Source organism: Camelus bactrianus, chromosome 8, assembly GCF_048773025.1.
Source record: "Camelus bactrianus isolate YW-2024 breed Bactrian camel chromosome 8, ASM4877302v1, whole genome shotgun sequence".
In the NCBI taxonomy this organism is placed as follows: Eukaryota; Metazoa; Chordata; class Mammalia; order Artiodactyla; family Camelidae; genus Camelus; species Camelus bactrianus.
In genome coordinates this window covers 62,773,244-62,799,717 of record NC_133546.1, presented here as the reverse complement: position 1 = coordinate 62,799,717, position 26,474 = coordinate 62,773,244, and the positions used below count along the sequence as shown (strand labels likewise).

Here is a 26,474-nt window from a genome sequence, read left to right as displayed (position 1 = left end):
TCACCACTGACTCTTTTAGTAGTTATGCTCAAAATTTTACTAAGCATAATTAACTTAACAAAATCTAAAATTAAGCTTCTTTTATTCCTGCCGATCAATATAAAACTTTAGAACAGCTAGTCTTCCCCCCATTGAACTTAGAAACTACTGTTGTCCAATATTTTAGTCCTGCCTTTTATGCAACACCATAAATTACACAGTTGCTTTATTTTATGCAATGTTTAGATTTGCTTGCTTACTTATCATTTTTATTCTCAACATTCCTTTTTGTATCTCAGCTCATTCTTTGGAGATCTTTATTCTTTTTCTTGAAATGTATCCTTTATGAGTTCCTTTGGAGCAGGATCCTTGGTGGTAAATTCTCTTGATTTCTTTATCTGTAAAAGACTTCCTTTCGCCCTCATTTTTGAAAGATTGGGGGTGGGGGCAGAATTATAGGTTGATAGTCGTTCCCTATCAGCATTGTATAACACAGCATTCCACAGACTTCTGGCTTCCATAGTTGCTGTTGAGAAGACTGATGTCATTCTAACTGTTGTTCCCATATAGGTGATCTGCTTTTTCTCTCTGGTTTCTTTCCCCATCTTCCTGTCTTGGTGTTCTGAAGTTTTACTGTGATGTGTTTAAGATTGGTTTCTTTTCTTTTATCCTCTTTGGGCTATGTTGTTCTCCTTGGAAATGTGTAGTCATAGTTTTAATAAAAATAATTTTTGGAAAATCTACAGCTATTACTCGTTAAATACGTCCTCTCCTCCATTCTCTCTAGTCTCTTATTTTAAATTCCTATTGAACATACCTGTGACCTTCTGTTTTCATCTTCTGCATTTCTCAGTTTTGCTAATACACTTCAATCACCAAATCTGCTGCATTCTAGATGGGTTTTTCACATAATTTCATTTCACCAGTTCTTTCTTCAATTGTGTCTAATCTGTGATTTTTAACAATCCATTGGAATTTTTTTCAAAATTACAACACATGTATTCTTATTTCTAGAAGTTATGTTCTTAAAATCTATCCTTTTGTTGTTGTTGTTGCATGCTCATCTTTGTAATTACATCCTTTTTAAAAAAAAAAAAAAACATTTAAAAGTTAGCATTCCATGGAGGTCCAAATCTGTCGTTTGTTCTTTCTACTAACTCTCCTTCATAGTGGTCTTCTTTCTAGTGTATTTGGTAATCTTTTCATGTGATCTCATGGCTTGATATTATTCTGTAGATCTCCACTAGCCCTAATTTGGAGAAATATTCCTCCAGGGAACGTTTGGCTCTGCCTCAGCTGGCCATCAGTGAGTATCTATGACCTGGAACTACTTCAGTCTTTCTAAAGAGTTTTAGCTCAGAGCCAGAAATCCATATTCAACTTCTCCTCACTACTATTCCAAAGCTTAATATCCTCACAACAGTGTTGCTATAGTAACACATTCTCAAGGTATAGGAATTAACCCCTCCAAGCTACCTGCAGGATCTGGTACTCTCCCTACTGATCTGACACACTGCTATTTGAATCTCCTTATTGCTTTGGCCCCAGCCCCCACCTCTGCAGTCCTGATCTTAGTCTCCCATGCTTGGCCCAGCCTCACCAAAGCTTCTGGCTGTCCTGAACCAAGATGAGGGATGCTCAGGTCATGCATTTCAGGGAAAGCAAACAGTATAACACAAATAAAAATTCATTAAATTGGGGGGAAAAAAAAAGCAACCCCCTCTACCTGAAATGACCTGCCCCAACTCCATCCTTGACTCTCATCTACCAGGAAACTTGCAAAACTCAGCTAAAACATCACTTTTAGAAAGACTTTGATGGCCATATTCTATTTGTTCCCCTATCTACTCCAGAGGATTTAGGACTGAATCCCTCCTTGCTCCTAGGTGGTTTCATTTTTGTTTTTGTTTGTTTAATTTTTAGTTTGTTTTAAAAGAGGAAATGCTCAAAAAATTATGGGCAACTATGCCTAAGACTAATAACAAATTTGAAAAACTGCTCCCAAAGGCAACAAAATTACCAATATATTAAAAAGAAGTAATTGGGAATCTTAACTTCTGACCAATTCATTATTTTACTAAATCTGCCCTTAATTTATCTCCTACCAAATTGTTTTTGGTGGAATTATCACTCACTCTTTTATGACCCTTCTAGATCCCACAGATATTTTTTCGTAGCATCTTTAACCTTTTATTTCTCTGTTTTGTTTCCTAGATGTCTATTTCTTGGAGGAGTGACCATTTACCTCTATTCCCAGCACATAATAAGCTGCCTAGTAGTTATTACTCAATTAATATAATTAAAGTAATGGGTGAATAAAATCCAGATGAATAATGATGAGTAAAATGATCCCTTTTTGTCTAAATAAAGTATAACTCTGTCTTTGTAAACAAGTAGTTTACACAAATAGTATAATATGTTTTGCACACAACTGTTTCTGATTTATAAATTCGGGTGCATGTGTTAATATTAGGTAATCGCTTGTGTACAAAAGGTCTTTGGACTACTGTGAAATGGATGATCATGAAATCTAAAATCATGATCACCTGCATAGTTCAGTTTTTTACAAAAGAGAGCATTCAAGGGAGACAAAGTTGATTTCCGTGTTCCCCAGATTTGTGCTCCCAGAGATCATAATTCACCTAATTATTTATCACAAAAATATCTGTACCCTGCCATCTATTGGAATTAAGCAAGATGGACCTAAGAGTGACTGGTCAAACTCCAAAAAGATCAGAATGAATTCTAAAGCTCAGAATTTATTGTATTTCACTTGCTTTGCCAAATTCTTTTTAATTCATTTGTTGCCAGTTTCCCTAACTGAACGCTTTTTGTCAGGTGGAGGGAATAGGGAAAGCTGTTACTTTTCATATTCATATTGATTTCGTTGAGTTACTGAATAGAAAAGAATTTAATGTATTCATTCCATTAAAAGTCATTAAAAGTTGGATCTAATAAATAAGACTCTCCAAATATTGTCTATCACATCCAAAAGTGATAGATTTGGATTTCTGATACTGCAAAGATTCTATATTTGATGTCAACATCTTGATAAGCATGGCTGATGACTATCTCTGGGTGTATTTCTTTAAAAGATATGTAACCCTTCTCGTACTGAAATGTCCAACTTACTGAGCAAAGGAAACTTAATTTCATTATTATTGACCTCATTTTAAAAAATGGGGAAGGTGGTCAAACACATTTCACAGTTAAAGCTGAAGCAATCTTAGATTGTGTTCTAATAATGTTAGCAAAGATGACAACATTCAGATACAAATCCATTTAGGAAGCAGCCACCAAACAGTTTTTGAATTCAGTGATTTTCTATTTTAAAAATCCAAATTCCATTTTGATGCTATAATAGTGGGGAGCAGAGTGAAAGTAAGGTGGTGACTGATCTGGTGAGAACTAATGGCATATCACCTTTCCTGGGAATTCTCAACTGGAGTCAGGGGAAAGGAGTGGGAGGTGATAAGGGCGGGGTCTATCAGACTGATCTGTGGAGGTTTTTTTTCACAACAGACCTGCTGGACCCCAAGAAAATCTGACCATGGGAAATGTAAGAAAGATGGCTTCTATGTTTGAGACCTGCCTATGTTTGGAGTCTAAGCTATCCAAGTAATATTTAAGTACATTCCACATTTTAAAGTCCCAAATGAAAACTGACATGCAGATGAATAGCCCCTTAAAGTGAAGATACAGTGGTCTCAGGTGTAACAGTTTCCAGACTGTGTATTGTATAGTTGGTCTAATGTCAGCTCTTCCCCTTAACCAACTCTAATTAGTCAGAAATAGCCTAGAAAACTTGCTAGTCATGTTTTATGTTTAATGGCATCCAAACTTGTCCTTTATAGAAATCCCACTGGTTGGTGTGTATACTTTAGTGATACTGTGCTTACACAGTGCTGATTATGTATAGGCACTGCTCTAACTGCTTTACATTTATGAAACAGTTTAACCTCGCGACTTCTCTACGAAGTGGGTGCTGTTATTATCCCCTTTTTACAGATAATGAAACTGAGGCTCAGAGGAGTTGTGGAACCTGTACAAGGTCTCAAAGCTGGAAAGTGTAAGGATCTGGATGTGCACCTGCAAATTTAGCACAAAGTTCCTTTCGTAAGGACGTAATACAGAAACCAAATGGTCTTTTCTGTACCTATGTAACCCAAAGAACTATCTGAGAATGTCAGATGAAAAACATGATAATTGAGGTCATTTTAAAGACAGGTAATGAAGTCAAAACTCAGGAGAATTTAAGTTATGTGGACTATCAGCTTTCCTTGGTTTTCTTTCTCTTACAGGGTCTTCTATTTCCTGTTTATAAGAATAGGATAACTGATAGTATCCATACAAAACTAAAAACAAAATACATATCCCCTGTTGAAAGCTGGAGTGAAATCAAGTGTCTTATAGCACTGTTATGCTTCCCACAGAGCTATTTCAGAATAGGTCCAGAATAATTGCATGTGAACAGCATAGAGTTTCTGCCAATGGATGCTGAGTTGGGCATCCTGTCCTCACATCCTCAGTCTAAGTTGTTTCTTGTCTTAAAAAGTCACATGACATGCTATGGATAGACAGTTCGAGTTTGCCCAAAAGCTATCCATATGTTAGGCATGTGATTTTTCTTGCTAACCTCCTCTTGTTAGCACTTTTAAACATTTTTATTGACATGTAGTTGATTCACAATGTTAGTTTCAGGTGTGCAACAAAGTGATTCAGTTACACATATACATACATATATATATATATATATTTTTAAATTCTTTTCCATTATATGTTATTACAAGAAATTGAATATTTCTTGTTAGCATTTTTATAGCATAAACAGTAGTTTTGTTGTTCATGGTACAGGAGCCATTAACCTAATTATAGGGATATTTAAGGGTTTTCAGAGCTGAACAAATATATCTCCATCCAATTGAACAATAGCTTCCACGCACCAGGCAAAGCTCTGTCCCACAATAGTTTTATGCAAGAGAAAAGAGGCAGGGTGGAGATGCTTAGGAACAATTCCAATACAATCAAGATATGCTATGTGTATATTTTTTAACCAATTATTATCATCATTGTTGCTAATGTTATATTATCTTGCCCTCTTCTTTCCTCACCCAGTGTGAACATGGAGTGGTTGACACCCATCAGATTGGCTGGAAAGGAAAGGCTAGATTAATGACACGAAATCATTCATCTTCATAAGTGTGGACTCATTCCACTGAAGAACCAATGTTGGAAGACTAGAGTACAAAAATCAGCATAGAGGAAACAAGTGTGACAATGCCTGGTAAACAGCCTGTGATGCTGAATTTCTGCCTCAGTCAAAATGTATGTTCAAGATGACAATGCTATAAAAGAAGATGTATTTATGGATCTCAGCCACAGGCAGATCATGAGGGAGGGAGGAAGGGCAAACACTCTTCAGACTAGACAAAAAGTAATGAGAAAGTATTTCTAGCTCAACAGTGTTTTGAGGGAGCTGGGCTTGGGAAATGGATTTCTGATGGACTAGCATTTGGGTCAGCCACACAATCAACAAGACATAACTGGGGAGGCCATTTCGTCCTTCATTCTGTTGGAGGCAAAACCGTGTTGATGTATAAATGTGCCTCCTGGTTTCCAATTGTTGTTCTCACTCAGCAGTGAGGCATGAAGCCTGGGAAACCACAGATATTTGGATCCAAGAAGGTATTTTATTTCCCCTCTCCAGGGCTGTTAGAGTGAAAAATACACAAGGGTACTTTATTTTAGTCCTGTGAGTTCTCATAGACCTATAACCCTCTTCCTCTGAGCTTCAGACTTACCAACTTGATCTGTACGTAACTCTGTTATCAAACGAGCTCTCCAGTACACACACCCCAGGCCAGGAAGAAGATGAGTGGATTTCTCCCCTCCTCACCAGCCACACACCTTACCCTTCTAGATTTTTGCTGCCAGAAACAAAACATCTTAAAGCAAAGCAGCAAAAGCCTCTGACTAGTCATTTACCTTCCATAAGCTTCATTTAATTTCCTCACAGAAAAGGAGGAGATTGGTCCTTGCCCCTTCCAACACACACACACACTCACACGCACACACACCCCTTTTTTCCTGAACTCTCCGTATCATCCTAATTCCTTCAGGACTAAGTCAATCCCAGTCTCTTCTACTGGGGTGGGTGTGGTGGTGGAGAAATAGAGCTGTGGATTCAGGGCTTCCCAGCATGGTTTTTATTTTCCTGACTCCGTAGAGACTTCCCTCCACAACTTTTTTCCCAGCTGTACTTGGAAGCTGTAACAGATCCAGAGACCATTTTAGAACCTCATTTGTATTATCCTGACACTTAGGAATCCAGTTTCTGTTACAGGGATGTCATCAAAGTTGGTGGGCTCAAAACATGACCTACTTTTTAAAACCCATCTGTTAGGAGCCTATAGATTTTCTTGGTGTGTTTGTTTCTGACTGTCTACAGAAAGGGCAACAGCAACGTTCTCACTTTCCAAGCCCACCCCCAAATAGCAATCGACTGAATGCTCACCATGAAGGGGCTGAATGCCTTCCAAGTACGCAGCAGGCCAAACCAAAAAATCCAGAGAACAGTGATTTTCCTTAATCTGGAGGGAGAAGGGTGAGGGCAGGAAGTAATACTCAGTTTAATGTATGTGTATCTAGGCTATTTCCTGTCAAAACCTCACTCCAGACCGAACAGCAGCATCAGAAAGTAAAGAACAAGACCTACCAGTTAGCTTACCAAGCTTTCGCCACCATGGGGTCATGAGGTTATGGTTGCCTCTAACAATGAGGTTCCTAACATCATGAAGCCAAAGAAGGAAGATCTGGGGACTGTACGTTGAAGTCAATGAGCTCCTTAACATAACCCACTCTTACCCTTGGTTTGTAGCTGTTCTTTGATATGTCCTCTCCATTGATTTTGCCCTAGTTCAATGGCTAAATACATGTATATGTGAATACACACACACATACACACAAACATACAATGAAACCTCTAAGTTTCCCACCAAAGGTGATTGCTCCTGGATTGGGATAAAGCTACAAACAGAGAGGGTAAGGAGGAAGGAGAGAGAGAGACAGGCAGGGATGGAGAAAGCAGGAAGGAAAAGCAGGACATTCATATATGTTGACTCTTCAGCAAAATTGTTCATCTCTACTTAAAAGTCAGATTCCAGACTCCATTGACATTCAATTTTATATCAAGTACGCCCCCAACCCAGTTTTAGTTAGTGATTCAGGTATTCACTGTAATATGGTTCAGAATCCTATTTTAGAGTCTTTTGATTAAAGTCCAGCCTTCTCATGCTCCTGCTCCGACCTCCAATTCTGCAGAGTCTCCCCTTCCTGCAGCTGACCCCATACTCCACTTTAGTCTTGCAACTCATACTTAAACCTGTTATGCTCCACCTGACCCACGGGGAAATGTCCAGAGTTCATGGCCTGACATACAAGGCTTCTGCATCTGGCTTAGATCTTCAATTTTAAACTTACCTTTACTATGTCTTGATTTTGATGCTCACAAAATGACTCTTGCATGGAGACGATTATATCTGTGTTTTAAGTGAGAAGAAGAGAGATGGAAGGGAATAAGAACTAAAAGGTGGCACTTATTCTAGGGGAAAAAAGCCAAAAACCTTTTGAGAAATTTCTAAAGCACATCAATTTATATCTTATCAGCCTGTGGTATTCACATAGTTACCAGCAGCTGTAAAGGAGTCTGGGAAGGCAAATAATTCCCAAAAGAAAACTGAGGTTCTGGTGGTGAGGAAGAAAGGAAGAATGGTTATTGCGTAGGCAACTTATAGGGTCCCCCAAAGAGCCCAACGCCAATAGTGCATAGAGGTTACAATATATCTTGGTAACAGAAATTAGCCAAGTACATCAACCGAGCAGGGTTAAGCTCTACAGAGCAGCCTACAAAGTTACATAGGATTTTGTTATAACAAGTCAACTCTAGGCAGATGGGACATTAAAAAAACAAATTATTACATGCAGATATAAATATTTTTTATCATCATTTTGTTCTTTTTGCTGAGTTCTGAGGCCAAATCATGAATTGCTAAGAAACAGAAGGTGATATACCAAATGGGTTAAGTTACCAGAACACCAACTACTCAACTATTCTTTCTAATGAAAAGAAATTCAGTCCAGGGATGAAAATGAATATTAAAATGACCCAGCATTGTAGCACACAGCTTGAGCCGAGGCACATTAATCTGACCGATATTTTTGCATCAAGCCAAGCAAAAATTACACATTTACACAGCCTCAGTCTGAAGGGGAAAGACTGGAAGTGAAATAAATCAGTTTCTTTATCAGAACCTGCATTAAAATGGAAGATGTAAATGTGGATTTTTTTTTTTTTTAATTATACCCGATGACTTTCAGATAGGTCAACTGCAGAGGAGAGGACAGGCAGGAGCAATTATCTTTGTGACCCAGCCTACAAGTTTGAGTGAGTCACATTTTGGAAGAACTCTGGTAGACAATGCTGAAATGTGGCCTGGAGGGAAAAAAATGGAGGTTTTTCATAACCACCTTGAACTATGTGGAAGCATTCCTTAAAAGAACAATGGAGATGTCTGTGCTGGGTGTGGCAACAGCAGGGAAACTTCCCATCCTTCTTCCATTCTGCCCCCAGTTTCGGATTTGGATCCGTCTCTCTCATTGATACTCTTATTTTGGCTTCTGCACTATCTTTTCTTTAAACGTAAGCTCCCAGAGGTCTGTATGTTTTTCGTTTTGTTTTCACTTTAGCATGCTTCTAAGCTAACTCCAAAGGTAAGTGTTCCATGCCCACATCTGAAGAAATACAGGCACGGCCCAGGGACTCAGCTTCCAAGCTGCACTTTGCGACTGACTCACCGTGTGGGCTCCAGGCAATCCGTCTCTCTCCTTCCATTCACTCATCTCTGCAGTGGGAATAATAGCAGCCGTCCTCACTTACAGCACTGCCTCCTTTGTCATTAAACATTTATTAAGCATCCACATGCATGACACAAAGTTGGAGCTGTACAGGCTAAACCAGACAGACTCTGTCTCTGGCTTTGAAGAGTGTTCGTGATACAAAACACAGGCGGCATCTAGGCACATACGCACAGGGCGAGAGTGTGTGAATTTGTGTGCATTGAGTGTGTGTGTTTGTGTGTGTGCGTACACTGAAGAACAAAACCTGGAACCACGTCCCATTTGCCATATTTTAACTACTTGTGTTTACCTTGATTTTAGATCATCTTTGGCCATTAATATATGGAAATATGTTTGAATTTCCAAAGCACTGGAGCTCACAGAAGCACACACCCAGATCCTGCCTCCTCTCCCATCTCCACAGAGGGCATTCACTACCTTGTGCCCAGCAGTATTCACATAGCGCGTACAAAAGATGACCCCTGCCGAAGAGTAAGGACAGACATTTGCAGCACCGAGGAGATTTCTCACGTGTTTGTGTTAAGTGTGTATACCACAAGGGCATTATTCTGGGTGGCAGATGTCAACATGGGACTGAACTGTAACAGCTATTTGTGCTAAGACAATACTTTCCCTGGGCAGAAGAGGGCATTTAGAGAAGTAGTAACCAAGAGGGTGTATGTAGATCGGATGTTGCTGGGTTAACATGTCTCCAGCTATGAAGCTCCAGCCCTTCCCAGGAACCTTGTGACCATCTGTATTATCAAAAGACAGTCAGTTACACGAGGTACATTGTAAATTTTTTTTTTTAAATGAGCAATAGTTGGAAGTTTTCATCCGGGCCCTAGCTGTGTTCCCCTTGTTTGCTTAATCCAGGCTTTCATTCTTCCTGAAAGATGAAAGCCTGCCATTTTAGCCTGCGTGTCCCCGAATCCGTGCGTTCAACCCGGCGCTGCTTCATTATTTATGAATGTCAAGTTACTATACTTCAGTGGAGGATGGGGGCCGAAGCCGCAATGGTGACAGATGTTCCAACAGATCAGCTTATATAATGAGAGTTGGGCCAAATCTGTCGAAAGGGGTGTTTTTTTAAAAAACACACTGACTTCAAAGAAATGAGTTGTGGCATCTGTAACATCGATGGAGCAGCGCCAGCGGAGGGGAGCGAGGCTGCAGCCGGGGGGCGCGAGGCGTGCGATGATTGGCGCTTGCGGCGGCGCTGGAGCAACATCTGGGCTGCAGCACGCCGGCCAGGACACTTTAAAAGAGCTCCTGTGGTGCCTCAAACTTTGATTTTACAGAGCTGCGAGGAAACAAACAGGCTGCATTCAAGAGCTCGTGTGTTTTGGCTCACATGTTTTGTCCTCGGTCTCTGGGACGGGCTCCCACTTCACCCAGGCGTCTGAGGGACGTTCTTGGAGGGTCGTTTGCAACCCACTCTGCTTGCTCTGGGGGTCTGGGCCAGTGATCCCTGAAAAGTGTACAAAATAAGAAATACCTCTCACCAATCCATAAAAATTACACTTATTCTTTCTCAGCAAGAAACTCTCGAAGGATGCATGCGTGCAAGAACTTGACGCCTATCAGTGGGTAGTACGCCAGCTGGAAACTAAATCGCGTGTTGTCTGTGCAGTGAGGAGGTGAGGATGGTGCCCTACAGCTGAGAATTAAGAATCTCCATTCCCAGTATCACAGCAAACTAGTGTCTATTCCTGATATCACAATATTAAAAAAATATATATATATTTTTTAGAATATTCATTTATTCAACACATATTATTGTGAAAACAACCAAGTGTGACATAAAGTACACAGTGTCCGGGACAGAGACAAGACCTGGGACTGAATCACAGCCTTGCAGCCCCCCTGCTCTGTGAGCCTCAATCATGGCTCAGATGCTCTGGAAACCCTGTTGGTCTCTAACACAGCACAGTGGGAGGGGTAGCAGGGATCAGAAGGGTACGATTTCTGGGGCCAGAACCCTTGGGTGCAAAGCCTGCCACCTACAGGTCATGTGACCTTGGGCACATTGTTTAATCTCTCCTTAATACTCAGTGTCCACATGGATAAGATGTGGCTGATAATAATAGTAATAGTAATAACCTACTACAAAGGTTTGTTCTTATGACCATGTGCTAATACATAGGATGCCCTTAGAAGTTTACTTGGCACATAGAAAGCCTTATACAAGTAACTGCTCCTTTAAAACATACATGTGCACATACATGCACACACACATACACACACAAACGAAAGGTGTTTTTCCAGAACTGAAGCCATCCGATGAGAAAATCAAAACTTGCCCTTGTTGTTTCTGTGTCTTTCTCTTTTCAGCTCTTACTTGGCCAAAGTCTGTCCTGGATTTCCTGATTCCCCCGCTTTTACAACTTCGTGTGTGCATGTGTGTCTTTTAATCAGTGTAAGCATCCTTTGCCAACTTTTTATGCATTATTAAGTTTGGAAGCTTTCCACTCCCAAATACAAGCATAAGCAGAACCCAAAGGACATGTTGTACATGTAAATTAGCAATGGAAACGGAAGCACGGGGCTGGAGAGAAGGTGCCAGGGAGAGGAAGGGGCTGGGGCCTGGAGCCTGAAGTTGAAGACTCTCACTTGCTAATGCCTACTAACAGTTAAGAGCCCTTGATAAAGTGGGCTTTGGAGAGAATCAGACCTGATATGAGACTCGCCTTGAGTATTCACTAACTGTGTAGGTCTGGTAAATCGGTAGACCCCTCCCAGCACAGCTACACAGATGGCATGTACAGAGTAGGTCAGGGCTTAACAGAGTATCTGTAGAAATTGCACAATGAAGAGGAGCTGTGACTGCGATCACTGACCGCCCCTTCCTTAGTGGGGAGTGTGGGGAAGGAATAATTGGCACCAGAAAGAAGAAAGAGAAAGGAAACCTCCCCACCTTTCTTCCTTTCAAACACAGATACTTAACAGCATCTGAAAGAGCCATCTCATGCTTGATAGAAAAATAGGCCAATGAGAAACCCTAGGCTGTTTGCTCAGGGAAACTGAGACTTACCTATAATAAAGTCAACATGAAGACCAAGTTTCAAAGAACTTAGAGGAAAATTCTGTTTTCTAAAAGGCCAATGACTACAGTTCTTTGTGCCTGAGACAAATAAGCAAAACGAAAGAAAGAGAGAGAGAGAGAGAGAAAGAAAGAAAGAAAGAAAGAAAGAAAGAAAGAAAGAAAGAAAGAAAGAAAGAAAGAAAGAAAGAAAACAAGGCAAATATGCTAACAGAGCAGCGGAGCAGGAGGGATTAAAGACTGACTTTAATAGGACCATGCTCTTCAGGAGCCATTGCATTTGTTCTGCTCGCTGGAAGTGACACTCATCGGGGTGGGACAGTTCAAATTCACAGGCTTCAGGAACTTACAGAATCATCCCAATGGAAAAGCCCGCAAATGAGTCACTTCGGGAACAGCGTATTTTTCTCTTCTTACAAATTCAGTAATGGCAGAAAGAGGTCATAGTCTCTAGAAGCCACAGTGATAATCCTCCTTACCCAACCTACTTTCACGTCATGAGGAAAGACGGTGTTGTGATCCAGCAGATTTTTCTTGAAGTGTATGGTGGGGCAGCCAAACAGATGTGAGGTCCAGCTTCCTCTCTGATAGCTCCCTTTCCCGCTTATCTAATGCCAACTCAAGTTTACTTTTTATTGGATTTCTATTACTTCAGTGTTCTTCATGGAGGCGCACCTCCTGTAACTGTTACAGTTGAGAGTAGTTTAGTAGTTTGAATATCATTAATTAATTCGTTGCGTCGTGCAAGCTAAACACATTTCCAACAAAAGTTGTTATCTTGTTCTACACCCTAGAAACATTGGCATGGTGTCCTCTCGGAACGCCTGGATTGCGTCTAAAACCATGTGGTAGGAAGTGAAGCCAAAGATGAGCTATCCTGGGAAGATCCAGGCTGTGAGGAAAGCTCTACTGTCCAAACAATAGGGAATCAGCCACACTCAGAACTGCCCCACTGGCTGGCTTACAAGGTTCCACGTTTCTCTGAGCAATTTTACTTGCTTCCACACCACTTGCCCCATCCCGACCCCCTTCCACTGCTATTATAGTGACAAATAACTCCAAGACCCAATCACAACTATGTCTTCCTTCCAAAATACATTCAGCTCTAGCATGCCGGGTACACCTAACACTTATTGTAAGCCAATAATCATCTTCAGGGACTATGAAAGAAATTCCTCTTTTCTACAACAATCATCTAATGGTTGTCTCTATGAGAATCTACCCTCAGTTACAACCATTAGCCGCCCGTAAGGATAAATAGGCTAGTTTTTATCCTTCTACTGATTAAGTATCACTTGGCTACTACAATGGATATGAGAAAAGAAGCAAAAAAAAAAAAAAAAAAAAAAAACCCAAAAAACTCTGCACTGGCCAATTCTGAATGCTGAGATTGCTCTGTGTGATGCTGACCACTCAGTGCCTGGACATGACATGTCCCCCTCCTCTTACCACAGTGCTTCAAATGGTGTAAGAAACACAGTTTACAGCAACAGCAGTGAATGTGCGCCTACACGGTGTCTGTGTGGAGCTTGCTGAGATGGAAGGGTTACAGGAAAAGTTTGTGTCGTAACGATTCTTTAAAGTGAAACCATAGATCAAAGTTCACCACTGCCAAACATACAACTTGAGAACAAACTCAAGTGCTGCTATTAATCATGGTTTCTGGGGATCCGATGACACAGATTAAACTGCTGTAAAGAATACCGCTGTGCATCACGTTCTTGTAACTGTCATCAACGCGTCTGCCAAGTGTTCACAGAGCAGGAAGAAAAGCTGTTCAGCCTTTGCTGTAGGTGCCTCTGAGATTAGTCCAAAATCTGGGCAACAAGTTTAAGTTTATGACAACACTCAAAGGTATCTGCAAAGTCTCTGCTTTCTTTGAAGGGGAGCAGAGTCTTGAAGAGACTGAGAGGCGAAGCTGAGGTGGGACATCGAGGGACAAGTAAACAGATGTAATTTCACTCCCATCAAACTTTCAGTCGGATACAAGACTTCCCATAAAGGTTCTATAAAATATTTTAAGTAATTTATAATATACCACATTTCAAAGATCTGAGGATATGTAACTTTTTTTTCCACATTTTTAACATCTTCCAAACGGAAATGTTTCTTAGAGTTGATGGTGTCTTTTAAGTCTCTGCAGCCAGACAGCAGCGATGATGAGGTCCTTGTCGCCTGCACACGGTGTGCCCTTCAGTCATACTGGTCCGATTTTAATCACTTTCTTTGAGTTCTTTGCACTGTTGGTACAGCAAGGGTTGGTTTAACTACAAAATAAAATGTCTTTAAGAAGATTACATAATGATACACCATTGAAACAAAAGGCTATTGTGCTCAAAAAAGGCATAGAGAGAAAGGTGGGGCATAAATTGACACTAGTGAAGTCATCGTTGGAGGAATGAAGTCAATGCCACCTTTTCTTAAAAGCAACAATCAAGTATAGGACTAAACCAGTAGAAGAAGCCACCTTATAGTTTGTTGAAGGCATGTGCAAGATATCCTATTGTATGCCAAACAATGCAACGGAAGGCAGAAGAAATCGCAAAGAAACAAGAGACTGGTGTGATCGATTCATGTGTAGCACAGGACATGGATGAGGCCGTGGATCAAATTTAACTGGCATCATGTTTTCCTCCTTAGTGGTTCGAAAAAAATGACACATCTTAGATTCCAAAAAATTTCAATGCATAAGTAAAAATATAGACAGACAGAATTAAAGAGCTGCGTCCTCAGTCTATTTGGGGCCCCAGTGCTACATTCCTAAGAGATATCCTTGTCTTTGGTAAATAAGTTGTCTCCTGCTCTTCCTTCTAACATAGGCCCTGCTTGGATAAAATTTATGTATTTATTTTTTTCAAATGATTGTTTTAAAATATGAATCACTTGTTTTTTTCATAGGTGAGAAACATTCAGTTACAGAAATGATAAATTTCCCTGTGCCTTCCTGCCTGTAAATAAAATAAAATAAAATAAATCTTCCCTTCTTTACTTAAGGTCTAATAGGAACAACCATAGATATGTGAGTAATATCAATAGGCTGTTTTGGTTGCCAGGAGAATTAAATGCTTGTTAGTTAGATGACAGATGAGAACTAAACACATGCCATTTGCATTTGTGTATCAGGCTTATGTTTTTAATGTCATACTCTGGCTGTTGCACAAGAAACATTCCCCATCCTTCCTTAGCAAAGCAATATCACAAATCACTTGGCTCACAGACATGAGGGACTTGGGAAACCGGTGCAGCTCATGTTATGTGAGGGGCCGCAAGATAGTGTGTCCAGTACACAAATGTAAGTGTTTAAGTGTTAAAAGTAAAACTTGAAATCAAGATCAAGTGTTCCTTTCTTCAGTCACATTCCTTCTAGTCTATGGACAACCTTTTCATGGAGAACACTTACACCACAGTGATTCTATATTTATCTGAGTTATTTGGTTATGTCTGTTTCTTCTGCTAGATCATACACTCCATGTCTGCAGGGAAGCTCTGTGTCTTATTCCAATACTTAGATAGTATTCCAACATCTAGAATGAGGCCTGGTTCATACATGATGTTCAATAGATAATTGTTAAAGATTCAAAGAATTAACGGACAAATGATTGTGAGATTGCTTTCTAAAAGCTATGAGGATTATTTTTACTCTTTCTTAGTAGAATTAATACAGTGTTATGAATCTATTAACATAATACTTTAAATATTTTTAATTTTAGAAAAATATACGTAACATAAAATATATCATTTTAACCATTTTAAAGATTACAGTTCTGTAGAATTAAATATATTCACATTATTATGCAACTAACACCACCATCCATCTCCAGAACTACTTCACCTTCTTAAACTGAAACTGTATCATTAAACACTTACTCCCTCTTCCTTTCTCCCCTAGTCCCTGGCAACCACCACTCTATGTCTCGTTGCATTTGACTACCCTAAGAATATCATAAAAATGGAATCATACAAGATTTGTCCTTTTGTATCTGGCTTATTTCACTTAGTGTAATGTTTTCAAGATTCATCCATGTTGTAGTTAGGTACCAGAATTTCATTTCTTCTAAGGCTGAAAAATATTCCATTGTATGTAGAGACCACACTTAATCTGCTCATTCACTGATGGACACTGGGATCATTTCCACCCTTCGGCTGCTATGAATAATGCTGTTATGAAAGTGGGTGTACAAATATCCGTTCAAGTCCCTGCTTTCAATTCTCTTGGATACATGGCCAGAAGCAAGACATCTGGATCATATGGTAGCTCTATTTTTAATTTTTTAAGGAGTTACCATACCTCTTCCCACAGTGGCTGCACCATTGCCACCTGCAATGCATAATGGTGAATTTCTTCACATCCTCTCCAACACAGTATTATTTTTAAAAAAATGATACCCATCCTAATGGGTATAAAGTGGTATCTCATTGTGATTTTGATTTGCATTTCTCTAATGATTAGCGATGTTGAGCATCTTAGTGATGTGGTTACTGGGCATTTGTACGTCTTCTTTGGGGAAATGCCTATTCAGGTCTTTTGCTCATTTTTAAATAAGGTACTTTTTAAATTTTTTGTTGTTGCTGTTGAGCTGTAGGAGTTCCTTATATATTCTGGATATTAATCCTTTCTCAGATACACAATTTACAAATTTTTTTCCCATTCCATGGGTTGCCTTTTTACTCTGTTGATAGTGTCCTGTTATGCACAAAAATTTCAATTTTGATGAATTCCAATTTATCTATTTTATCTTTTGTAGCTTACATTTTGTAACAAAGGGATTGCTGCAAAAGCAAATCTGGACTTGAGTTCCAACCCTGATTTTGCTCCTTTCCAGCTAGATGGCCCTGGGCAGGTCAGTCCCTTGTTTTGCTTCAGTTTGCTTATTTATAAAATTGTACTAAAAAAATACTTGTGAGGATTTTGGAAATTAAAACATGTAGAGTAGCTTTGGGATCACAATTCACATGAAAAGAATATTAGGCAACAACACCAACAATCGTAAGGTTTAAATTTGAAGTTGGTGCAGTTTTCCTTGGGCCAAGGCAGCTGTGGGGTCAGTGAACTTTGGCACGAGGTCAAATTTTCCTTCAAGAAACAGGTTGATATTCTTCTCCTCTCAATCTTCACTGTCTCCACATACTTGCTCCATTTTTAAGAGGCATAGAAAAAAATTAATTTTCTCAAATGAAGACCTGACTTCAGAAACAAGATCCCATAGCATTTTGAAATTTTGCACACAATTTCCAGGCAGATCATAAGACGGAAACCTGATCGTTTCATTTCTCCTCTTTTCAATCCCTAACAGGGAACTCCATTAAATTAATTACACAAGGAAGCCATTAGAGGTGGCTCTAAGGCAGCCTTGAGGGCCACCTATGTGAGCAGACCCAAATCTAGTTCTGTAAATGCTTCAAGGTTCTGAAATCAAAAATCTGAGGACAATCCATCACAAATAGCCATCTAAGCTAGGCTGTAAGCTGGAGTCAATGAACAATTTCCTCCCTTGCTTTGGATTTTTCTCTATAGAAGCGTGACCCCGAGCTTCTGGCTTAGGACTGCCAGATTAGAGCCAACTTTTAAAACACTTAGTATGCCTTAGCTTACCTTTTAAGAACTCTCAGTATAACCAAGGCTTTCCCACTGGCCTCGAGCTGGCTCTGAATCCCTACCCATCCAATATAGGGGCTGTTCCCAGGAGACAGGTGGCAGGAGGAAGTGGTGTTGTGGTGAAGGGCAGGTTCTGGGGATTGTTCCCACCGACAGATTGCTTTCCCTGAAAGGAGCTTCGTGTTTTCACTACACAGAATCAGCAAGGAGCACTTTTTTCTCTCCCCTCCCCTCCCAGTCAAGATTTCCCCCTCAGTCACCATTATTGGCCCCTATCCCCTTCCTCCCCTGTTGTCAGACACCATTTAGGCACCAGAAAGCAGGTTGAGCCCCAGCTTGTCACTTGATGGCCTGGTGATTGTGGGCAAGTCCTTAACTTTCGTGAGCCTAAGTTTCCTCACTTACAAAGTGAGGATCAAAGCATCTCACAAAAATGTTGTGAAGACTAAATGGAATACTTGATGTGACAGTGCAGTATGTTCTGTAAAATGTTGTGAAAACTCTCGCCGTTTTTTCAATATCTTATGAGGAAATTTTGCATTAATTTTCCCCATCTTCCCTTCAGAGGAATTATCTTCTTAATTCAGTTAATGGGGTATTTGATAAATTACCCATCGTCCCAACATACCTGACACCTTGTCCTTGTGTAAATAATTATACATCCTTTAGTAACTTACAAGGAAAGTAAAAGGTACCCAAAGCATCATGAGATTTTTATTACCATAGAAAAAGCTTGGCACTTCCAATATTTATTTAATCAATAAATATTTATTGAGCATCTACATTGGTATTATTTTAAACATTTGGAGTATTGCAGTGAAAAAGGGTTTGGCGTCTTTAAATGCCCTGAAAAAGCTGAAATGCTGGTTTCCTGGAACCCTTCATACCACAACATATCACAGTTGGCAGGAAAAAAAAGTGCTGCCTCTTGACTCCTCTGTGAGTTTGTGCCCTGGCCCTTATTATGATATTACATGTCCCAGATGGTCACTGCAGAATGCTTGCTCCTGTGCCAAGGTACAACAGGGATGCATTAGCACCTTAACTCTGAGTTTGTTTTGTGGTTTTCTTTGGAAATCCTCACATCATTTAAATGCAATTTTTTCAATTCGGCTCTGTTTACAGAACTGTAATAAGATATTTCTCTATTAATAACAGGAAGGGGAAACCTTGCTTGTTTAGGGTTTTGGAAAACTCTTGCACATTTTTCTTTAATGTATTTGGTGACATGGATTACAGAGATTTGCAGATTTCTTTTTCTTAATTTGCCTAAATGAATTTCAAGGGAAAATTAGTTGAACCATATGTTTTTCAAACAAAATAGAAACTCTTACTCAATATCAATAAAAGATAATTTTAAAAGTCACTTCTATCAGGGAATGTTACAAAGCTTCAGTAGTCCCTTGCCTTAGGAGAGATTGGCTAAGAATGAATGGACACCATGGTGGGTCTATTGTAGCTTCTGCTCATTTTGTTTTTCTGAATCTGATGACATTGGTGTATGGAGAAGAGAGAAAACAGAACTTGTATCTATTTAAATGTTTGCTGTCTCTTCAGTTTTACCTTGGGAAGGTAGGATGCGGAGATAGAAATATAAAAATTTAGAGCTGAAAGTTCCCGAAGGATCAAGTAGGAGAGTTGTGTGTGGAGAAGCAAGTGACCAGCAGAGATAACAATTTTGACCCACCAACGAGCTTCTGAAAATGTATTCAGAAAATTCAGTAATAGCCTCCACCAATGACATTAAACACTTTCAGCTTCCTGGTCTGTCTTCATGGTTTTCCCTCATTCCCTCTGAATGTCCTTCTAGCCTACATTCTCATTTTTCAAGGACTAATTCAAATCTTTCGCTAGTGAAGCCTTTCCCATTATCCCTTCTTTCCATCGTCCCAGCCAAGGAGGCCTGGCTGCCCTGGCCCCTGTACCCTTGCTCTGCCCCTCACTCTCTCCATGCAGTGTCCGCTGGTGAGTGGCAGGATAAAATGTTGTCACCTTCTTCCCTCGTCAAACCAGACTAAAGCCCAGAGAACCATTTATTAGTGAATATGATTCTTTCTCATGCCTGTTAGTAAGGAAATGGAGAAATCAGAACCCTCACACATTGCTGGTAAGGCTGTGTCATGGTGCCAGCACTCGGGAAGACAGTCTGGAAGTTCCCCAAAATAGGACGACAGGATCCAGCAATTTCATTCCTGGGCATAAACTCAAGAGAAATGAAAACATATCTCAACACAAAAACCGTGTACACCTCTGTTTCTACCGGCATTATTCATAACAGCCAAAAAATGAGCAACAACCCAAATGTCCATCAATGAATGGCTAAATAAAATGTAATATAAGCTTACAATGAAATCTTATTCAGCAAAAAAAAGGAATTAAATACCAATACATGCTACAATGTGAACGAACTTGGACAGCATTGTGCTAAGTGAAAGAAGCCAGCTGCAAAGGACCACTTATTGCATGATTCCATTTACATGAGAAGTCCAGAATAGGCAAATACATAGACAGAAAGTAGATTAGTAGTTACCTAGGACTTTGGGGTTAAAAAAAGAGTGAAGGAAAAAGGGGGATGACTATAAATGGGCATGGTGTTTTTTGCAGGGTGATGAAAATGTTCTAAGATTGTGGTGATGGTTGTGCAACTCCGATTATACTAAAAATCACAGAATTGTTCACTTTAAACAGGTGAATTGCATGGCTTGTGAATTACATCTCAATAAAGCTGTTATTTAGAAAAATGTCTTGGCCTTATTAGTAAGTTATTCTAGTGACCTGATTAATATAATTTTTAAAATTTAAAATAAATATATATTAAAAATTAATATACTTTTAAAATATTTTGAAATTTAATTTAAAAATTAATATAATTTTATAAATGAACAAAGGATGGGTATGTTGACCCAATCTTGTGTAAACTCAGTGAGTTGCCAAGTTATCAACTGTTTCATATTGTATCTGAGTCTCAGCATGAAAAAAACCCTCAAAAGACAAATTCAAGTGCTTTCTCAATGAGGATTTAAATGCATTTTGAATGGCTTGGAATTTCTAAATATCTTACTAGATGCCATACTTATTTCAAAGTTATTTTATGCCATGCAATTAAGAGCGTCATGAAAAGGAGCTTTTATTAACATCTTTTTCTGTTCACTGTAAAGTAGCAAATATATTATTGAGTTCAGCTTCCTTCAAATAATAATATGCAAAAGTAAGTCCTACATATTATGTCTAAATAAAGCACAGTTCCATTTAAAAGAAAAATTCTAAGTAATCCAATAAATTTAAAATAATCCTGGTGTTGTAAAGTTCTTTGTAAAGATGGATATATATATATATCCAAAATAGTTTTATAAAAATATGTCTTTGGGAAATATATATATATATATATATATATATACCCAGATATATGTATACATCTCCAAAAGATATATTTTAATAAAATTATTTTCCTCCTATAAAGCTGAATATTATTTATACACTAAGGTCATATGAACTTGAAAGGAATAGTAAAGATTCTCATCCCAGACATTCCTTTCACACATGAAAAAACTGAGACCTAAAGTGGTTAAGTTCTGTCCAAAATCGTGATTGGGAAACCCATAATGTGAAACCAAGTTCCCTAATACTTAAAGAAGTGATGTTCTCACCATACCAAAATTTCAAAAAAGAAAATTTATCATTCAAAAATCTATCAACATGTACATGGATACTAAGTTTATAAACATCTGTTGGATGTTTCTATACTTGAAAATATATATATTTGTTCATTTCCATCACTGATAATGTTTTTAAGTTTGGAGCTCCTAGACAGCTGTAATCATATATGTCTGCTTAACTGTTCACATATTCAACTTCATCCACAACTTATCCAAGCATCTATTTTAAGGAATGATGATCAATGAGATAAAAATACAATCTGGTAATAACTTAATAAAATTACTTAATTTCCACTGGAAGCCTTAAGAAAACCTCCATGTAGGTGAGTCAGTAAACTCCCCATGAGGAAACCTAGCAGAGTTATACTTTGAAATAAAGGATTCCTTACAAACCAGAAAAATTGTGCTCTACACTGGAATTTGACACAACATTGTAAAATAACCATAACTCAACAAAAAAATGTTAAAAAAAAAAAAAAGAAGACAGCATCGGCATAGAATCCACCAACTCTATCATGACTCCTGAAAGAAATTCATGAAATGATTATTTGTAGTGGCTTTACACCAGGTTTGGTTAGACAGCCCTCTTCTCCTTGGCATCTAAATCTTCACTAAACTGCCCTACTCCAAAAAGTATTCTTTTCTTTTAATCAAACCTCCAGCTATCTTCAAAACTTCTGTTTATCTATTTCATACTAAGATGTAAGTTGCTAATAGGTTTAAATCTAGGGAGTGAGGTCTCAAGAAGAACTCACATTTTAGAAGTGAGATGCCTTGGCTCAAAATTTCACTAATGTAAGGAGTGAGTGTGATCCTTTGCTATATCAGCAACACTGTGCCCCAGCCTCCTCTGGGGGCCACCAAAGTCTCCTGACCCCCTACATTCCAGAAATCAGGGGTCAGCAACTGGGTGCCCTGCTTGTGAAAAGCTGTTGACCTCTAGGGGGGAGCTTGTATGGAAGCAAATGTTAATTTTCAAAATGTGACTGGTAGTGATAGCAGCAACCTCACCTCATCACAATGTCCCCTGGAATGTTTTCTGGGCAAGGAGTCTAGAAGTGATCTGTCATCGCTGGTCAGTGGTACAAGCAGCTCATTCTTATGTCCTTGCCCTTCCCCCGATTCAGGACCCAAAACAAAACATACCACTCTGCCCTCCTCTTCTCACATTTGAATTTTCATGTGTTCAACATTTGTCAGGGCTTCACCTTCAATGACATGGTCAAGGCACCAAGAAATTATATTTAACACACGAAAAATGAATACCAGGCCCATCTCCCAATGCCTTGTAATTGTAAGCTACACAATTTGTACTTGGGGTATGCATGGGTGTGCTTATTCTTGGAACAACATTTATAGACACTTTAAATGATTACCCTTCAAAGGCATAAAAAGGTTTAGTAACACACTTTAATATATAATTTCTTAAGCATTTTTAATAAAATACAGATATATAATTATAATTATCAATGCATGTATGTCATTTAATATAACAATAGAAGGCTAGTCTTTGAAGTGACATGATGATTAATATTTACAGTAAAAACTAAAGGAAACAGCATTTGTACAATACTGCTAAATCAAAAAGAAGAGATTAATTAAAAATTCTACTCGTATTGTGGTGCCATCTCAAATCACAAAGAGCAAAAAGAAAAATTCTCATCTTATTCATACATATAGGTAGAGATCATTACTTTCCATGTTTTCTCAAGATGGAAAACTTGCTTGTTCTCTTCAAATGGTACTAAGCACTAAGGCTGAGATGTACTCATGAGGACTTCTGCCAAATCTTTGTAAGCTATTAATCCTATACACAAACATCTTATATAGACCTACCTATTGGAAATATGTCATATCCCTTCATGCTAATTTTAAATTTAAATATCAATACTAATTTGATGAACTGTTACAGAATCCATGAGGAGTCCATCAGTGTTTATATGCAGAGTCACATCCTGGGCAAATACTGTTCAAATAGCAATCCCCCTAAATATGTAACAGCCATGCGGTCTTAAAATAAAGAAGTGAATCAGGAGCTATGCCCTTTCCCCATGTAACTGAGGGATGGGTTAAAGGAATTCTGTTTAGCACTAAAAGGAAACCACACTGCCTTCACTTGGCAAATACATGAAACGTAATGAGTCCATGGACAGACACATAATTTTAGTTTCTCACCAGTCAATATGGTAATGCTCTTCACCATGCTTTCATAGCCTTTCCTGCTCATCCCATGACATATGATCAAAGTTACCACTTGTTTTGAAATTGTGTATACCTTATTTCAAAAACTAATTTTTTAAAATATTGCTGTTTCCATTTTTTCTCTCAGTTTCAAGGTTACAAACGATGTTGAGGTTAAAAGTTGTATAGCTCCTTTATCATAATTAGTATCTTCCTCCTTCATCCTCTAAGAGGGCTTTTATAGTAATGGGCTTTGGCCTTTGCAGAGCAACCCCCGAAAGACAGATTGCCGGAGATAACCCCCTGAAATTCCTTACAGTGTTATTTAACACCACGAAAGCCTAGAATCTGTCTGTTTGGGGAAAGACTCAGACAGAGGAACAAGGTTCAGGAGGCGGGGAAGGTTTCAATTTGTAGGAGTTATGAGACATAAATAAGTAGCGTGAATGCCTTTCTTTACTTGTAGACCAAGGGTCAGGAATCTCAAAGCAATATGGAAAAAAAAAAATCCTGAATGAAAAACTGCACTATAAAAACCTAAGAGACAGCTGACAATATTACTCCTCTTGATTTAGAAAGACAGACATTTCTTGAAGGAATCAAAGAATTTGAGGTGCATTTATTTTCTTTTTGCCATTCCACTCCTATCACATATTCTTACCCTGGTGAAGATCAGAATTTTAAAATGTTTATAGAACATTCTTTAACAGTCTACTTGATAACTAAATAAAATGAGCAAAAAATCCAAAATACTGGAAATCTGTTCTCTGCAGATGAATAAATATCTCTTCTAAGCCCAAAGGAAAGTGAAAAAAAATCACAAGCCTCTCCATCTTCCTTTAGAAAATAATTATAATGGGTTATAAATTTTTACAGAACCAAGTCCCATAATATCTGTGATAAGTAAGAACAAACAGGAACACGAAAGCTAATCCTTCATGACTACAAATACCTCAGAACTAACACTAAGATTTCAACCGGCTTCTGCATTTTAGGTTCTCACACTGTGCCCAAGAATAACAGAAATCACAAGGCTCTTGTGTGCTCAGTACTGCTGGATATCAACCTTCAAGTCGGAAACTGGGTAGAGCATTTTCCTGATCAATTAAGTTACAAGTCTTAGTCTGGTTAGTATCATGGCCAAGTTTTAAGTTTGCTGTTTGTTTTTTTTTTTTAAAGCTTGAGAACTTTGGTTAAACATACACCATTTACGCCAATACTCTGTGCAACTGGAGGAACTAGGGGAAAAAGAGAGGGAGGATGTGGTTTTGTAGGCTGCAAAACTCCACATGCCATACACAGTGTAGATATATACCATAGATCGTTACAATCTCACCACGAGAAAGTCAAAAACTCAGTGAGCCTTCATTTTCCATTATATGTACTCTTTACAAGCTACTGATAATTTTCTATTCATATTGCTTTCCAAAAAGAAAAAGAAAACGAGGAAAGAAAATACGTTAGCCAGATTCGAATGTAGTTTAACTTCAAGGTTTCATCAGACCATATGTGCAGACACTTGAGATGATGACAGAGTTAAGCTTCCCAGGGTCCTAGAGTCAAAGAAACTCTGCTGACCCCCACTGCTAAGCAGGTGCACTCCTTCCACGGGGGGCAGCATCTGCCGATCCGTCATGGTCCCACTCGGCGAGGACCCCAAGAAACTTCCTTGGGAAGAAACAATTTTCTCAGGACTGGCAGCCAGTTTGGGGGATGTGGAGAAGTTATATCCGTACAAGGCACAGGGGCTGTGTAACCTGAACGTGTTATAGGAACCCTGGTGGGTCTGGTTAGCAGCAAAGGCGTTGCTGGAAGGTGAAGGCATGATGTACTGGAGCTGGGGGGACATCCCCGAAATCTGCATGGACAAGCTCGTCGGGGGGCAGCTGAAGGTGTCCCCGTCTGCGCCGCCCATGGACATGTTCACCGAGGCGCTGCTGCTCACGCCCACGTAGGAGGGAGTCCTGGGCGGCGCGAAGGTCTCGCCGGTCTGATTGGTGAGCCTGTTGTAGGTCTCCGCCAAGGACGTGCTGTATCGGTTGAGGGTGAGGCTGGAACGCGCACAGGCGGAGTAGTCGGCCGGGGCCAGGCTGCACAGCTGGCTGGTGTTGGGTCCCAGGTGGAAGGCAGGAGAGGAGCAAGGGGAGCCGGACAAAAGATGAGGGTGGGTGGCCGGAACACCGTTCCCAGAACCTTGGAGTAAGGTGGAGGAACTTGTATTTCCTACAAAAGAAGTTGAAATGTAAGGAGCATCTTTTCCTTTCAGTTTTGTCAGCGTGAGTTAGACGTGGCTTGTTACAAAGGTTGGGTACAAAGATGAAAAGGATATGGTTTTCAATCTCAAGGAATTGTAAGTTCACTGTATTCAGACTGAAATATTTTAAACACAGATCCTCTCAGTATTTTCAAGGAAAATTATCTCCCAGGGAATGATTTGGGGGGGAGGGGAGATATTAGGACTGTCACAGAATTTTCACATCCTCTCCCTCATTGAGCTTTGTCAAAACGTTCTCATTTATTATAATAAACACCACAAATACTGACTTTCCCAGCAACTTTGTAAAATATAAATTGCATCTTTCTCTGTATCTTGTTCCAAATGTATGACCATCACCTCACTTCTACCAGCCCCCCACCCCACCCCTTTTACTCTTTCTTTCAGCAGTGCTTACTTTGGGTCAATATATTTTCCTGCAAGAAAAAAGAAGGAATTCAAAGGAAAAAGTTGAACTGGTCCAAGGCACATCCTGCCTCAAACGTACTTGGCATTTCCCACTGAAATCCGTGTGTGTCAGATTGTACCACTCAGGGCTACTACAATAAGATAACTTCTAGAACTTCAAAAATCTCCTTTCCAACCAATAAACAGGTTGGTGAATCACATGCTAACACAAGAGCAGAGGTCCAGCAAATAAACAGTCCTGTGAAACAGAGAGGGTGTTTAACCCTGCATTCAATCAATAATGGTGGTGGCGGCCGACTTCCCACTCTAGATTTGCTGGCAGATTGATGTTCGCAACTTGACAGAACTTAGGGAGAGAAGAGAATTCCAATGGGCTGGACAGGCTGTAAAACCTTCATGGCTTTAGCGACAGTGTTTTATATAGCTTCTCAAAATAATCTA

The 26,474-nt window shown here is 39.3% G+C and overlaps 1 protein-coding gene across 2 annotated transcripts in view; it reads right to left on the bottom strand.

Annotated features, from left to right (window-relative positions):
- Positions 1-22,561: 22,561 nt before the first annotated feature.
- The window catches only part of TBX18 (T-box transcription factor 18), a 29,370-nt gene continuing 25,457 nt past the window's right edge, over positions 22,562-26,474 (bottom strand). For both annotated transcript variants that reach the window (XM_074368663.1, XM_045508617.2), the window contains exon 8: positions 22,562-25,573. In XM_074368663.1, the coding sequence (XP_074224764.1) occupies positions 24,849-25,573 (725 nt within the window). In that variant the 3' untranslated portion in view covers positions 22,562-24,848. The remainder of the gene's footprint in view (positions 25,574-26,474) is intronic.